The 18121-nt window shown below is 46.6% G+C and overlaps 1 protein-coding gene across 1 annotated transcript in view; it reads left to right on the forward strand.

Moving 5' to 3' along the window:
• Positions 1-18121, forward strand: part of LOC147022502 (contactin-associated protein-like 5) — a 774700-nt gene that overhangs the window by 626238 nt on the left and 130341 nt on the right. The window contains exon 20 of the mRNA XM_085893466.1: positions 3943-4076. Coding sequence (XP_085749592.1) covers positions 3943-4076 — 134 coding nt within the window. The remainder of the gene's footprint in view (positions 1-3942; positions 4077-18121) is intronic.

The raw sequence follows: 18121 nt of genomic DNA on the forward strand, positions 1-18121 counted from the left end.
GGTCACCATCATAGATGGCATGGCTGTGGTACGTGCAAAGATGTCGTTCTTGTCATTTGGAGGCTCCATGCAAAACACAATATTAGCCCAGTGGGGCTCCTGTGAGCCTTGTCAATCTGTCCTTACACTAAAATATGCAATTTGGTGTCCATCAACAGTCTGTCTGACGTCAATGGTTACTTATGCAATCTCAGAGAGCCCAAGTTCGGTGGTTGCTTATGCAAGCAACACGGTGTTGTAAAGAACACCATCAGGTATATAACTGTCACATCAAACAGAAAAGTAAGCATAACAACCATTCAACTGAACAATTGTCTCTTGCAATACCATCAACAGGCATTGCACCTGCTGGTGCTTTGCATCAAAAGGATCTGCATAAGGAAATCCTTCTTGTGATCAGCGAGCTAAATGTTGAACATGCAACCTGTGAATAATGCAACTCTCACCTCTTGATTTAATATCGTGCAATATATGTGCAAATATATCCTTATTAAATATAACTAGTGCGGGCCCGTAGGTGCGGGCCCGTAGGTGCGTGTCAGTATGTGCAGCTTCGTTCCTTCGCTCTCGTAAATGACGACTGGATTGGGGCATTGTTTCAATTAGATCAGACCAACTGTATTATAAATGGCCATAACTTGGGAGACACCTGGGAAACATACTCAGGTCCCCAGCGTCAATTGTGACGTCATATCAAACGAAGAAGAAGAAGAATTGTGACGCCCCCTCTCTCGCCCCCCCTCTCTCGTCTCCTCTCTCCCCCCTAGTCTCGCCCCTCCTCTCTCCCCCCTCCTCTCTCCCCCCTCCTCTCGCCCCACTCTCACCCCCTCCTCTCTCCCCCTCTCTTGAATTGTGACGCCCCTCTCTCTCGCCCCCCTCTCTCGCCCTCCTCTCTCCCCCTCTCTTGAATTGTGACGCCCCTCTCTCTCGCCCCCTCTCTCTCGCCCTCTCTCGCCCCTCTCTCTGAAAATGTATTGTTGCGAATTCGCGCCCGCCGCCGGCGTGCGATCGGCCGCGTAACTCGAATCGCGACTGCGTCGCCCACCGGACGGACAATTCAGTCGTGACCCTCCTGGGACTACCGCCAGAAACCGGTCACAGGTGGGGGTTTAACCCCACTACCACCCAGTCCGCAGTCTACCCGTGCGAAATAGGGTGAATCCCCGAATATCGATATACCTAAGTACCCGCGCGGGTAATCTGCCGAGGGATGGGACCACGCCACAGGCTGACTCCGGACACGAACCGCTTAAGCGGTTCGTTCCGTATTACAGGGATAACCGAGCGGAGTTATCGTCGGCCTTGACGGTTCCGATTAATTACCGGGTGTTTTAAAACCCACTATTAATCCCTTACGTGATGCAAGATGGAGATTCAACAAAGGAAAGGACGCAGCGAGACGGGGAACAATTGGACAAGCACACTTTATTGCACACACACAGACAAGCACGTATTCACAGCCATACAGTGATGCACATATACAGTAAAAGCAAGGACACAATGCAGAGCTACAACCGAATATAATTACTTCAACACCAAAACAGTTCTACTTTTCAAGACTGGCGCCACACACACACATTTACACAAAACCCAAAATAAATGGAAGTCGCGACTTCCCTGAGCACGGTGAGTCCTTGGCAACCGTAACTCCGAGTCCCTCCGGCGTGGTCCGCGAGCTCGTGCCACGCGTCGCTCGTGTGGTCCGCTCGACAGCTCGGACGAACGAACAGAACCTCCGACCAGGCACGATCACCACAACTCTCCACAATTCCCCTTCAGGGACAAGGGAACAGGAAAAGGAACAATGTTCTCGTCGACCTTCACGTCCACGCCTTTTGTCAATCGCTTGAACGAACCAAGAGCCTCCTCGCACGCGAGCCTCTCCACGCCCACACCTTTTGTAGGGGCCGGCTCCGCCCCGTTGCCCCGCCCCATTTCTGTCTCCACCTCCCTTCGAGGCATTTCCAGAAAGCTCTCGAAGGGGGGCGTGCCCCCACTCCGACCGCCTCACGCCGTGCATCCAATCGGGAGCGAGCTGCCGCACCCCTCCCCTTCACACCAAGCGTGGTGGGGGGGATTCAGGCAGAAGCATCAGGCGGGGAAACTAGGCGGGAAAACCCCACAGGCGTTGTTGGTTTTTGTTCTTGCACGCGCCCGCACGGTGCTCATTGAATGGAGAGTGGTGAAGAAGTGGTAGCGTAGTTGTGGAAGGTGGCGGCGTGTAGTGAATGGCGTGATAGTGAGATGTTGGTTGTGGCAATATTCGTTGTTGTTCTTGCACCAAATTAACAATAGCCAAAGAAAAACGGCTAACTGAAGCGTCGCAGCCCAAATGGATCACATATATTCCCTCTATACAACGGGTTTGGGCTAACTACACATGAACTTACCGATATATCTCACCTGAGGACCCTTTATGATGTAATGCGAATTTCCACAACTGTAACAGTATTCACAAATATCTACCAAGCACAACAATTAATTCAAACCCTTGGGAAACAGCTGTTTCCCTTGGGAAAATTCAAACCTTGGGATTAATTTATAATTTGAACAATTAATTTAAACCTTGGGAAAAAACAGCTTTCAAACCTTGGGAAAAAACAGCTTTCAAACCTTGGGAAACACTTGGGAAACAGCTGAAACGGATGAAGAACGATATCAAACCTTGAAAATGCACATACTCAGGTCCCCAGCGTCGATTGTGACGTCATACCAAACGAAGAAGAAGAATTGTGATGTCAATCGCGCAAAAAAAATAAATAATAACAGTAATAATAAATATACATTAATTGTGACGTCATTCGTGACGTCATAACACCGTGTCTTGTCATTGGTTGACAGATAAATGGCTGTAACTTGGGAACCACTTATCCGATTAATATCAAACCTTGAAAAGGCACATCCACGGGTCCCCAGCAATATTCCTGGCAAGTTTCAACCAGAACAGACCGTCAATCGTGCAAAAAATAAATAAATAAATAAACATTAATTGTGACATCATGTCATAGCACCGTGTCTTGTCATTGGTTGACAGATAAATGGCCGTAACTTGGGAACTGCTCGTCCGATTAATATCAAACCTCGAAAAGGCACGTCCACTGGTCCCCAGCAATATTCCTGGCAAGTTTCAATCAGATCTGACCGGCGGTCGTCGAGAAATGGCGGTTGCAGACAAACAGACGGACAGACAGACAGACAGACAGACAGACAGACAGACAGACAGACAGACAGACAGACACACACACAGATTGCTGGAATTATAGATAGATTAAATGAATGGAACAATCTCTTTTCCTCCTCCAGCAGTTTTGACAATGGTACACTGTCTCAAGAGAAATGTTCCAACAAAGTCATTTGAATGCAATTGCTTGCTCTCTCTTTCAACACGAGGAAGTATTCATTAATTGCTCCCTATGTTTCTTTGAACACCTCGTAATAGCCTTCTGGTTTGGTTTTTTTTTTTCCCCCAAACTATTTTGCTCTTTGTCCTCGTGTTAATTGCAGGATAAAGGATGCTGCAAACAACTTGTTTAATCTCCCCATTATCTCTGTTTTATTTCGATGCCATGTGTTTTGTTTTGTATTGAGAATCATTGAGGAAAATAAATTGATTCAAACTGAATAATAAAAATCAACATGATATCAAAGATTAATAGAAGCATCGGAGACTCCATACAAAAAATATAGTAATTTACCAAAGTCCCCCTTCTGAGAGGTTAGTATTAAAGATATGAATTGACTTGTATCAATCATTTTGGGTTTCTGATAGCTGAAAGATGAAAGGCTCCTTCTGGAGGAATGGAATGATATTGTGCTTCAATGAACATAGATCCAGAGAATATGAGAATTTAATTCAATGATGCTTGGAGAAGTGCTTCAGTGTGAGTTTTATGTGTTGTCCAGAAAAGTGGAGTTCAAGGCTCTTGTGAACTTGTTTTGCAGGTAGTCTACAGGTGAACTATAAGCTGGGTGGAGGACCAAAGGTCGAGAGTGTTTCCCCGTTTCCTCAAGAATTGTCTGATGGAATGTCCCATTCACTGCATCTCAACCGACAAGGAACCCGGCTCATTATTCAAGTACGTAGTGGGGTTTTTTCAGGCTTGTATAGTTTGATTGGTATTCTTCGATACATATCACAGTCTGTATATGTCATCGAACATAAAAGTCATTGTTGAGAGTATGGAGACACAAGTGCATTAGCTTGTTTTTATGCTGCACATTTATTATCAAAATATTACACATCTTAGAAATACGAACCTCAAGGCAAATGAAAGACTTGATGACAGAGGATAAAAGTTGAACTCTTGGGAGAAGAAAACAAGAGTGAGAGCTGTTTTGCAATACATGTCCCCTACCCATGTGATATAAATCCAAAAAGGACATAACTGAAAAACTGACAAAACACGCTGAAACTCGAACTGCTTCTGCAGCTTATCATAATAGAGTCGTGTGCCAAGTTTCAGTTGAATGTGTTAAAGGGTATGGGAAAAAGTCTAAAAAAATTAAAAAACACTGTGTGACAGACGGACGGATGGATGGACATACGGGGAGCAAACCTATAGTCCCCTCCGATGAAACCGGTAGGGGACTAATTACTGCACAATAAATTAATATTGTTACTCATCCGGGGTTCGAGTTTCGCCATCAGGGAAGCGCTCAAGTTCCTCCCGAACACCCAGTCCTGAGGCCACCGGGCGCGAATAACATCGTGCTCTGGTGGGTTGTTAAGCAACCACGAATGCCGATTGTAACTGCCAATCCTGGCAGGGTTTCACTACTTTGCGTGCTACCTTACCTGTAGACGGCTACACAAAGGGGGGACTCATGCCCTCGATGCGTACTTGTGTGGAACTTACCGCATCAGGTGTATCCGAGCGGAGCTACCAATTTCGCACCAGCTAACAAGAGCCAATTGGTGGGGTAAAACTTCCCGTCTAGCTGCGTGTGGACTTTGCTGGAACAATGGAGGAAAAGACGAGACAAACTGGGTACATTTATAACAAGCAGGTTTATTTATACTTAAGGTGAGGAAAGGGCATGTGACACAATAATCAGTTGTTGCTTTTTACAAAAGCAATATGTACAGCAGGGGAAAGTAAGGATTGATTAGGTTCGGCAAAAGAAATGCAAGTATTTACAAGACAAAGACACAAGGTAGAGCTATTCCGATCTAAACTTCTACAGTCTTAATTATGGTAACATGACAGGTGCCATCAGACACATAACCGAGGAAATCAGAAAGCAAAGAAAGATAGAGAAACTACGAGATCTTTGCGACCTCTCTGTTACGTTGTGCAGTTGATGGACCAACGCAACCCATTCACTGAAAAGGGGGAAGTGGGGAGGAAACCGAGGGTGTCTACAGTGTGTAATTGGAGGAGGTTGAGAGGAAGGTGTAAAAAGATGTGGGTCCGTGAGTTGGAAATAGAGCAAAGAACAAGTGAGAAGACAGACTTGACGTGAGTGTAAATATGTCTATATGTGTAAATGTTTCTGGGCTGAGGCGATGATCGGTCTGGTGTTCGAAATGTCTGGCTTCCTTGCTCGTCCAGCACTCTGTGGACTCCAAGAACAAAGGACAGGCCATACCGAGAAAAGCGGGTGGGCCAGAGGAGAGAACGGCGGGCAAGAGCCCAAAACTTTTTTTTATACTTCCCCATATGGGGCGGCGCTTGAGAGTGGAACAGACAGAGTGATGGGTTTTTCCCCCGCACCCTCACTGGCACGTGGACTTGAACCACTGTTGCCCCAGTGAGGGTTTTGCACCAGAAATGGCCTCATTTTCTCTGAACTCCATCACACAAAAGCGCTCCGATAATAACATGGAGTGATTGCATGCTCTGGCCATGAGTGTGCCTCCTCATCCCCGCTGGTCCCAAAAGGGTGGTTGTTAATGATGACTGTGGTTGAACGAGGGCGTGTCAGTGGCAGTGTAGCATAGCAGTTGTAGTGCATCAAGTTTGTGATGGAGGGGTAGTTGTGGTCGAGATTGTGACGTCATTGGTGAATGTAGGCGAGCTTGGGTTGTGGTCTGATGATGTGAGGATTTTTAGGAAGGCATTGTGATGGTTGGAGAAATGTTGTAGCGTTGTGGTCCGAGGCTTGAGAACGTCTGAGGTGAGCATCTGATGGGTCATGACATGAGGTTTGAACATGGAATGGCGTGCATATGCAAATGAGCTACCTGTTGCTGTGGCCAGCATGCTTGCATGAAGGAGAGGAGGGGTCACGTGTAAAGGACAAAGAGTAAGAAAAATGGAAATAAGACCTGCCCAAGAGCCCTTATGCATTCTGTCCCATAAACCCACGAGACATAAGGGAAGGTCTGTCTAAAACGGAGACGAATGAAATATCTGTCTGGGACTGCATGCCAGAGCATGCAATCACTCCATGTTGTCCGCCATTGCCTGGGGCGGAGCGCCGGCTTCGCAGAACCACAACACTATTCCCCCTCCCTTTTACCAGACTAATCTCAAGTCGCCAAGCCATCACATAGCATGTAGGTGTAGTTCCCCTCTAACACAATTTACCTACGGATCCCTGAGTGTGACATTTCAAAAGTTCCACCCATGTCCCAAAAATATATAATCTAATGCATTGCATTATTTAACTAACTGACTCACATGGACAGCCTTATGCTGCATTGCCAGAATTTGAAACTAAACACAAACAGGTTGGCTCAAAATAATAATGATATGCATCATTAATTATTTACACAACCCATGGCCCAGAACCTGCAACTCAAAGAAAACCGTCAGCATGGCCAACTGTGAATGGTCTGCGCAACTCTTCCTGGCTGCTCGTCCTTCATACATGCAACTCCATTTTCGATCCTCTCCGGGATTTTTATGAAGTTTGTGTGGGGCCGCAGAACAAGTTACACTTTTCGGCACATTACAAGGATGAGCAGCAGGCAAAGGCAACAGCAAGGCATGGCAAAGGCAAACCAAGCTGGCAGGCGATGCTAGGTGGCCTCATGGTGGTCTCGTACTGTCGTGGGGGGGGGGGGCAGGAATATGCACGGGCGGATTAGGAGGCCAGCTTCGGCTGTAACCTAAACCTAACTACCCAGCTCATCCTTCTAACTACCCTTACCCCCCTTTAATCCCACCAACCTGACTCTTGCCCCTCTAAGCCCTGTGAACTAATATCTCCCTCCTCGGTCCTTTCATCCCTCTAACTAACATATCTTATCTCCCGAGAGGAAATCAACACACACATGTACGGTGACAAACAAATGAGGTTGCGTGGCAACATAAGGTTCGCTGGTGGAGTAGCCCGATGGAGGGTGTATAAACCCCAATGAAAAATTTGACACAATGGGTCCACTCAAAATTCAATTACCCCACCCTAGTCTAGAAGCCAAAATCTGTAGCTAGCCTAGAAAATAGGTTTGCTGCTGATTTCATGTTAGAATGGTGCAACTGGTGTTTTTGAAGAGTCTAGGCATGACCAAGTCTAGTTCCACTTGTTGCCAAGTCTGCATCTGAATATTATGGCCGCCATGACAGTAATCAAAATGGCTGCCATCAGATTTAGTCTTTTTCTTACTGCAAATTGTACTAGCCAGAAATTTGTCATGATTGTGAAATACTATGTAATCTGACACGAGGAACACTATTTTGTGCTTTATTTTTGTACTGGATCACAACTTTTCACATAATTGACAACTTAAAGACGAAATTGAAAATGCACATACGAGCAACAAATGTGAAAAAGAAAATGTTTAGCACTATTGATGGAGATGGGTTTACAGTCAGTCAAAGGCTTTTTCAACAGCTGTCAGATCTGGCCAAGATCCAGGCAAGCTCCTGAGTGTTGGCTGCTTTGATTTTCTGTTCAACGGGTGAGTACCATGTATGCTGCAGTGGTTCAGAGAAAACAGGTTCTGGCTTCAAGTTGGTCATATTGGCCTCTTGGACGCTTGTCATTTCAGGAGGGGCACTGAGAACTTTGGAGCGGCCAGGTTTAATCTGAAGGTCCATCACTGGCTCTTGTTCTCCCTTGCGTCTGAGGGCCACGCACTGACTTGCATGAAAAGTGCCAGACCCAGTCAGCGTCTCCTCAATTATGTCAATGTTGTCATTAGAATATCTCAAATATCCTGTGGTAGTTGGGATGTTGAGAAAGTTCCTTGGGATCATGACATTTCCATTATCTCGGAAGCATTGTATAACATCATTGGCAATTGCTGTGTCAATGCGCCTCACTGTATCATACCCAACTGTGTGTGCAGCTGCATGAAAATGATTGACAAGCTCTTTTGAGCGTGTAGCCTGGTGAAGAGCAAGGCCAAGGCCCAGGTGTTTGGGGGTCAGTTTTTTGCCTCCTGAAGCCACATGAATAATGTCTTGGCAGATGCTCAGAACTTTGTTCTTGGTATCTGTCTCATCCGCTTCTTCATTGTCCATCTTGTCAGTGCTGTCACCACCACAAAGAAGCTTTACAAGCATGTACAGGGTTTCAGGTACAATTCGCTCTGCATTTTCTGTGTTCAGTCCACCGATAATGCTATGCCCTGGAGAGTGTTTTACGTCACTGTAAATCTTTATGCCCACTCTGAAGATCCAGCTAAGGATTTCGTTCTCATGATGAGGCAGACTGCACTGGGCCAATTCATCTTCTTCAGAACTTTCACCTTCTTCAGATAAATCATTCACGGCGGTTCTCATGGCAAACTTTGTCACAGTTGAGGACGCAACTATGAGGGGTTTTGTGACATCCAATGGCTGCACGAATGTCACCTTGTCACTACCAAAGTGAACCTCCACTTTCTGCTTGAAATTGTAGCTTTTGTAGGCTCCAGCCTCAATTCCAAAATCATTCAATAACAGCATGTTGTAGTGTTCCCAGATGTTTTTCAGGGTAAACACATGTCCCTTCTGCAGCTCTTTCTCAAGCTGGTTCATCACATTTCTGAAACAGATGCTTTCAGGAGACTGGATTTTCTCTCCACTCTCCTTTTTATACTTTCTGCGAAAAGAAACATAACACTTAAGGTGATATTTACCTTCAGATGCCATCAAGTCTGAAACACCTGCAAACCTGTGATGCATGGTGGGGTCAAATTGGGCCAAACTAAGCATCCTGGATGATGCGTGATCAAATTCAACATTTGTCAGGACACCAGCTTTTCCAGGAATGTCAGTCTGGCAGAAAGCGCATTTTGACCAATCCATAGCGCTGTGCGCGGATCTTAGTGACTTTGGGACATGGTATTTCTCTGAGGAACCTGATGTTGTGGGTATCTCTTCTGCGTAAGTCACAGATTGTGGCTGAATCCTTGACTTCAGTCTGTCTATTTTTTGTGCGTGAGTAAAGTCACTATAGCAGAATTTGTGCCATGGAATCTTTTCGACGTGCTCCGATACAGAATATTTTCTGATTCTTGAGAATGAGTCAACATATTTAGCGTCATTATATTTCTCTCTTTCTTTGCAACATTCAGCTACAGTTTTCACACCAACGATTGTAGTCTTTCGAAGTGGCGTTGACTTGCTAGTTTTTGAACTGTCCTGGCAAATAAAGCATTTATTCCAGTCTACATGCTCTTCTTCTTCTCGATCCCTTGAACCCCCTGTGAGAAATCTTGCGGCTTTCATTTTTCAGTTAGTCCTGGGTAACAGAAAAACACACAGTTATGTAGTTTAGGTTCATTTTATAGCAAAGTTGTAAAATTCATTGATTGTGGTTTGTATAATCAGACATTCTAATTCGAGCCTGAACATTTCTTTAAAAATAATATAATGAAAAACAAGTCATATTATTTTTAGAAAATGGATGGAGCAATGTTTTTTTCTATACTCCCATCAGCTCAGGCATGCTCAAAAACATGGAAATCGACCCTAATTTTGTAATTTCATGTCAATTTGCGGCTGAAATATGACGAAAAGTGTATTTAATGGCGACCATTTTGTAAACTGTCATGGCGGCCATACTATCCATATCCAGAGTTGGCAACAAGTTGATTCACGTTTCTGTGTGTCTGGACAGTCAATTTACACCTGTTGCACTATTCTAACACGGAATCAGCAGGGTCGTACACTATTCTGCATTGGGCCTCCTGACTACCCTGTTATCCAGTGGCCGTAATCACACAACAATGGTACCAACGGAGAGCATCCCTATCCTCAAGGGGCTGTCACACCTTGACGTTTTAGCCAGCATATGGCAAGGTCTCAAAATGCATGTAAAACGCTGGCATATGCTGAGCTATTGATGTTTTTTTAAGTTTTTGGCGTATAATAACGTGTTGGACGTATGCATAACGTATTAGTAACGTTCACAGAACGTTTTAATCACATATAGATAGCTTATACCAACGAATGCTGAGCGTGTTGTCGGCGATCACAACCTATGCCCAACGATAGTCTAACTTATGCATAGCGCGGCAGCGTATCACCGACGATCACGTGGCGTAGGCTATTCATAAGCTGCGGCTCGACGATTCAAATCATAACCGCACTAGACATCGAAGTGTGAAGCCGCTGTCACACCTTGACGTTTTAGCCAGCGTATGCCGACGTATGAAAAATTTGCTGAACCAAGCTGGCACACGTCGAATACGTTATGGGTAAGTTTTGTATACGTTAAGAGCACTATGGCATACGTCGTAGTTTTCTGGCATACGTCGTCATACGCCGAATACGTCGAGAAATTTTCAGCATGTTGAAAATTTCTCGACGCACTCGGCGTATGACACACGTTCCGCATACGCTGGCATAAGTTGTAGGCACGTTACGCGATCGTTGACACACGTCGACACACGTTACTTGTACGTTACTCATAAGTCGAAACACGTCAAGGTAATGGTTCGCGTCAATGTTCCAGACTCCCTGTTTTTTTTTTTGTTTTTTTTCCTTCGGTATGACGGTGATGTTGACACTTCGATTTGTAGTGCGGTTATGATTGAAATCGTTGAGCGGCAGCCTATTAATTATATCATATTATAACCGCACTAGAAATTGAAGTGTCAACATCACCGTCATACCGAAGGAAAAAAACAACAACAAAAAAAACCAGGGCGTCTGGAACACTGACGCTAACCATTACCTCGACGTGTTTCGACTTGTGAGTAACTAACAAGTAACGTGTGTCGACGTGAGTCAACAATCGTGTAACGTGTCTACAACTTATAGCCAGCGTTATGCGGAATGTGTGAGTCATACGCTGGCATACGTCGACAAATTTCAAGCATGGAAAATTTGTCTAACAGCTCGGCGTACTACGACGTATGCCAGCGTACTACGACGTAAGCCAGCGTACTATGACGTATGCCAGCGTACTACGACGTTTGCCAGCGTACTACGATGTATGCCAGCGTACTACGACGTATGCCAGCGTGCTCTTAACGAATACAAACTTACCCATAACGTATTCGACGTGTGCCAGTGTTTTCGCCAAATTTTTCATACGTCAGGCATATGCTGGCTAAATCGTCAAGGTGTGACAGGGCCTTAACCTAACATCACAAAAACTCAATTTCTTCTTTTACAATTACACCCCCTCTACAGTGGTTCAATGTAACCAATTTTCCCATGTGTTGGTGCTTCATCAATTTATGGCCCGACCCTCAAATTTTATCCCTGTGCCATCGTACGACCTCTCAGCTGGGCAGTGTGGTTCCACTTGCAGGTCTACCTACCTGCTAAACTCGCACATGGCACCCTCTTCGTCAAGGGACAGTCTAATGAGCTTACCTGCACTATACCTGAGCTTTTGTCTTGTGGTGTTTGTGTAGTTTTGTCTCGTGTTTTGTGTGGTGTTTGTATAGTTTTTCTCATGTGTTTTGTGTGGCGTTAGTGTAGTTTTGTCTCGTGTGTTTTGTGTGATATTTGTGTAGTTTTATCTTGTGTGGTGTTTGTGTGGTTTTGTCTCGTATGTTTTGCGTGGTGTTTGTGTCGTTTTGTCTCGTGGATTCGTCACTCCTTGGGTGTCATTTCCCTGGTCTCTGTATATGCTCTGACTGAGGTGCGTGTTCTCATCATGAAGAATGCATTCTATGTCACGATCGAGTCTGTGGTTGATCATTGCCCCAAGCGAGATACTCTCACAGTCTTGGGGGATTTCAATGCATCAACTGGAGCTGATAGGGATGGTTATGAGACATGCGTGGTCCATCTAAAAGTAACGGGACTGACTTCACAGAAATTTTATTCCAAAAAATATATTGAAATCACAGCTTGTCCCCTTCAAAATAGTTTCCCTCCAGTCTCACACACTTGTCCATCCTCTTCTTCCACGCTTCAATGCACCCCCAGAAGGCTTCTTCTGGAATCCTCCGGAGCTCCATCGTCACGGCCCTTTTGATGGCCTCCATGTCAGGAAATCGGGTCCTCTTGATCACCGCCTTGAGGTTGGGGAACAGGAAAAAATCACAAGGGGCCAAGTCTGGCGAATATGGGGGTTGCTCCAGAGTCGGCACGTTCCTCTCTGCCAGAAACTGTCGGATGCTCAGGCACTATGAGCAGGGGCGTTGTCATGGTGGAGCACCCAGGTGTTGTTCTCCCACAGATCCCTCCTCTTGTCCCGGACTGATCTCATGAGGCGCCGGAGGATCTCCTTGTACACGTATTGATTCACTGTTTGACCCTGTGGTAGAAACTCGAAGTGGACAATGCCCTTGATGTCAAAAAACGTGAGAAGCATCACCTTGACCTTCGACTTCGACATCCTTGCTTTCTTTGGTCTTGGTGATGCCGGACTTTTCCACTGACAACTCTGCCGTTTGGTCTCGGGATCGTATTTGAATATCCATGCTTCATCGCCGGTAATGACTCTCCCGAGCAGGTCGAGATCATTCTCGAGATGCTCGGTAATGTCTTGACAGACAGTGACTCTTTGCTGTTTCTGATCCTCGGAAAACAGCTTGGAGACCAACTCTCTTGGGGATTGGCTCTCTGCTCACGACTCATAGCGCGACGACTCAGACTAGACAACATGTAAAGCACGACCTGTAAAAAAATCACACAATGAGGGCAGTCAACCATCACCAATCATATATATTTCTGGAATATTGCGAAAGAATGTCATTCGAGTTGTGTAAGTGGAGCAAACAGCAGGCTCAGTCGCGTTACTTTTTAGATGGACCTCGTATGTTGGGCCCCATGGGTCTGGAACTGTGAAACAGAATAGCACTACGTTCCCTGTCTTTGCAAGAAGTTGTGGACTTATGGTGGCTGGCTCATGGTTTCAGCAGCCACAAGCTCATGGCTGGACTTGGTATTCCAACGCTGGCGGTGTGGCAAAGGAGATTGACCATGTGCTCTTTGATGGTCGCTGAAGGATGATCCAGAACTGCAGGGTTGACCGTAGTGCTCAGTTCCTCAATACTGACAACAAGCTTGTTGTAGCAACTCTGAAGTTTCAGCTTAAATCCAGGAGAATGGTCCCATCCCAACTGAGGCTGGATGTTGGCAAGCTCAAGGCTGAGAGGGTAGCTGAGGAGTTTGCGAACAGGCTGAGTGGAGATTTGGGGGGTCTGGGTGCTTTGGGGGATCCTGAAGAGTTGTGGAGTGCCTTCAAGACCACTGTCTTTGATGTTGCCAGTGGATGTCTTGGAACTCAACCGTAGGGTGAAGAAGAATTTTGTCTCTCAAGGGACACTGGATAGCATTGATGAGAGTCACAGGGCCAGGCTGAATGGCAGAGCTGAGCTGTTTGAGGAGCTGAGGCATAAAACTGCATGTGCACCAAGGGTGGACAAGGAGGCCTATGTGCGAGGAATCTGTCAGGGTATAGAGCATCACCTGTAGACAGGTGATTCTCATCCTGCTTTCAGGGGAATTCACGCATTGAGTTCGTCCAAACCTATTCCTCGATGTAATGCCATTCGAGCAGAGGGTGCTGGGCTCTTGATAGAGGAGTTTGAAGTGAATTCAAGCTGGGTGGTTACTTTGAACCACTGTACCAAGCTGATCCACCAGCTTTCGATTTGGATGTCAGGGGTGTTACAATCCCCATTGCTGACTCTCCAATCAACTGTGGTCCACCTTCGTTTGTGGAAACACATGCTGCGATGAACCGGTTGAAATGAGGTGAAGCTCCTGGGATGTGTGGCATCCATGCTGACCTTCTCAAGGCTGGTGGAAATGCTGCACTTCTGTCGTTGCATGCAGTTCTGTGCTCTGCCTGGAACACATACATCATCCCAACTGACTGGAAGAGGGGCCTTGTTGTCCCTCTCTGGAAAGGGAAGGGTGATCGCCAAGACTGCAACAACTTCCAAGGGGTGACGCTGCTCTCAGTGCCAGGCAAGGTCTTTACTCGGATAATTATTGATGGGATTCGCCACCATCCGCTTGAGCACCAGCGTCCAAGCAGTCAAGCTTTACACCAAAGAGGACAATGATTGACCATATCCTTGCTCTTCGGGTTCTCACCGAACGCAGACGAAATTTTCGGCAGGGGCTGCTTGCAGCCTATGTTGATCTCTGCAAAGTATTTGATTCAGTGAATTGTGATGCCCTCTGGAGGATTCTTGGTCTTTGTGGTGTGCAACCAAAACTGATCGATCTGATGTTTGAATTCTACTCTGGTACAGAGAGTTCTGAGATGTGGTGATACCATCTCTTACTTATTTCCAGTTGTTACTGGAGTTCGTCAGGGGTGTGTACTGGCCCCCACACTTTTCAGCACTTGTATGGACGGGATTCTGTGGAGGATGTCAGAGAGATCAAGTTGTGGTGCATTGTTTAGGAATGTCAACATCTCTGATCTTGATTTCGCAGATGATGCAGTCATCTGGAGGCTCTGGATATCCTTATGGGGGCCCTCGAGGTGCTGAATGAGGAGTCAGAGCCACTGGGATTACAGGTTTCCTGGATCAAAATTAAGATCCAGGCTTTCAATGACATCTTGGATGCTGTTATCTTGGCTGCACCTGTTTGTGGTGAGGATGTTGAGTTCATGGAGAGATTCACTTACCTTGGCAGTGATATTCATGTCTCTGCTGGCTGTGAGCCAGAGGTCAATAGACGTCTGGGTCGGGCATGAGGAGTCATGGATTCACTTTATCATGGGATGCGGCGCTGCCGGTACCTGTACAGGAGGATGAAGTCCGAGTTTTCAGGTTCTTGGTGCTTCCAGTCTTGCTCTATAGATGTGAGACTTGGACTCTGACCAAGGATCTGAGATGGAGACTTAATTCCTTTGTCTCCAGGTCTCTTCGGAGAATCCTTGGCTCTCACTGGTCGGACTTTCTGTCCAACAAGTGGTTGCTGAGAGAGACTCAAATGAGAGTTGTTACCTGCATAGTCTGTGAGCGTCAGCTGCGACTATATGGACATGTGGCTCGTTTTCCTGAAGCTGATCCTGCTCACCAGATTCTCTCAGCGAGGGATCCTTGTGAATGGAGGAGGCCAATGGGCCGACCACCTGCCTCGTGGTTGCAGCAGGTTGATCAGCATCTCAAGGAGATGGTGATGGACCAGGCGTCTGCCTGGGGGATAGCCAGATGGAGGCCCCTGGAGTACCGACGGAAAATGGTCGCAGCGATGTGCTGCTCCCATACCTGACCTGACCTGATGCAGGGAGAAGATTCCAGACAGTCCTTTCGGAGAGACATTGTGAGTGTGAGATTAGTCAGGATTGAAAGATATGTTCCACATGTTGGAGCAACTTGTGATTTCTATGCAGATCTGCAGAGAGTGAAGAAGCTTCTGCTTGCCAATCTGAAGGATGGCAGATGATACGGCAGAGGGTGGAGTCATCAGCAAAGAGATAAAGAGGATTTAACAGAGAGTCAGAGAGATCATTAATGAAACCGCAAAAAAGAACAGGGCCCAGAACAATGCCTTGAGGAACTCCAGCCTGGACAGGAAGGGGGGATAAGAGAACTCCATTAACGGCCACAAGTTGACTGTGACAGGAGAGAAAGTCTGCGAGTCAAGAGAGGAGAATGCCATGGATCCCATAGGAAGTGAGTTTGGTGAGCAGGGCAGGGTGCTAGACAGTATTGAAAGCACACAATATGTCTAAGGGGATGGCTCTGATCTCATGGCTGGGATTGAGGACCTCCATCTTGTTTGAAAGGCAGGTGCAGCATATGTCCAGGGTAGAGGGACCTTGCCCGAATCCAAATTGATGATCGGAAATCATTCCATTGGAGAAGAGGAAGGATTTAATGTCTGAAGCGATGATGGATTCCACAGCCTTGCTGATGATTGGTAGAAGGCTGATTAGTCTGGGGTTGCAGGGATCTGTTTTTGCACCTTTTTTATGCAGGGCAGTAATGTTTGCTGATTTCGAAGCAGATGGCAGATGACCTTGAGCAAATGAGAGGGTGAATAGAACAGAGAGGGTGAGCAAGAGTAGCAGAGCAGTTTTTTTGGAAACGTAGTCTGATGCCATCTGTACTTGTTGCAGAAACAGAGTCGAGGCTTGACAGCAAGCTGTCCACCTTGTCAGGAGAAAAGGACACAGAGCCCAGGAACAGCTGAGTGGGACTGGGTCAGGTCTGTACAGATAGTGATGGGTTTGGGACATACATATATGCATATATACATATATATTGTTACGCATTTGGAAACCATATGCATTCAACATGCAGATCTCCCAAAAGTCAGTTATATCGTTAAGTTCTTGAACGTAAAGTAAGTTATATACCTGAAAAGAACGTCAGATCCCCTTCTTTTTGTCTGGTGGGAGAATCAAAGGCGTGCGTTGTGATTTCTTTCAGTTAAGTTATTACATACAATAAGCCATCTAACAACCATCCCATCCCCCGTCACAATCCACCGCCCACCGGCTGCCTTCTCGCACCCTGACGTGCCAAGGCGGGATCTTGCGGTTCCAGTTTCTCGGCTTCCACAAACGTTGTAATTCTTTCACGACGATCTTTGCAACATTGATACTGTTGCTCGACAAGTTTGAACCTGCATGGAAGAGTGGGTTCGGTTTCCTTTCAGGTGCCGAAATCCTGCCCAGAAAGGGCGAACCCATAGGAGCCTGTCCAATCAGGGCGGGGAGTGACGTCTGTTTGAGCGAGCCCCGCCCCGTTGAGGGAGGTCCATAAATTTCTGAGCACTCTCTGAGGCAAGGGGTTGTTATGAAGGTTGTTCTGAGGTTTTTGACAGGGTGGTGGTGGTTGGGAGTCGAGTGAGGAAGAAGGGTCTTGGAGGAAGTTCTCCACAGGCTTCTGCCAAGGTTTTGGATAGGGCTCTGAGGGTCGGCGTGCAGTTCTTTTGAAGCGTAGGGTTGAGCAGAAGGTCGTGAAGACGGCGAACGTGTCCCTGCTGGCCCTCCACAAGGAAAGGAAAGAGCGACCCTGACCCCCCTCCGTGGACCCCGCTATTCATCACCCGAGCTCCACCACGAACCACAAGTTCCACACGTGCGACTGGAGACCAAACCAACGACCATTGTCAGGTTCCGCACCACGGAGCACCCCCTTCCTCCGACGGTCAGGTACCCAGCTGGACTCTGACCCCCACCTCGTCTCTCTCCTCGGCTGTGAGGGTCCAATAAAGAACTCTGGGTTTATTTTCATTTGTGTGTGTGTCTGCGTGTGGGCCCGTCTTATAAGTTGAAACTGTTCAAGTGTTTGTTTTTGATCATTGTAAATATTACTTGCATATCCGCGTTAAAGCCCCAGGCACAACAGATTGTACGAAATTTTGTCATGGTAGACCCGTAAAATATTTGTCGTGGCCAGATCTTGCAACATGCCCGAAATCTATTTCCAGTGGTCACAAGGGCTATGACACATTAAAGATGGTCTGGCGATGGTGACGCGACAGAAAAAAAAAGATATGTCGTGGTTTTATCGTCGGTGTGTCACAAGTCAGTCGAGCGACAGTTGTGGGACCATCGTGAATTGTCGGGCATTGTCTGGGGGCTGTTTTTCACATGATCAGGTCGTGGTTCACTCGTGGGACGCTCGCGCGACCGTCTCCCGACTATACAACGCAACACTGTCGTAGGACAGACTCATGACAGCTGCAAGACATAGATACCACAAAAAATCGTCGAGCAAAAAAGGTGCATGTCCAGTTTTGCTTCCCGATGACAAGTCGATGCCACGATGCTCAAAATTTCGTAGGACTGTCTTGCGATGACCCACAATTTGCCCAAATTTTCTGTCGTGTTGTGGCACAAATGCGTCGTGGGTTCGTTGTGACAG

The sequence above is a fragment of the Eptatretus burgeri genome, chromosome 8, assembly GCF_056783735.1.
Source record: "Eptatretus burgeri isolate ZD-2024b chromosome 8, Ebu_testis_v1, whole genome shotgun sequence".
Lineage (NCBI taxonomy): Eukaryota > Metazoa > Chordata > Myxini > Myxiniformes > Myxinidae > Eptatretus > Eptatretus burgeri.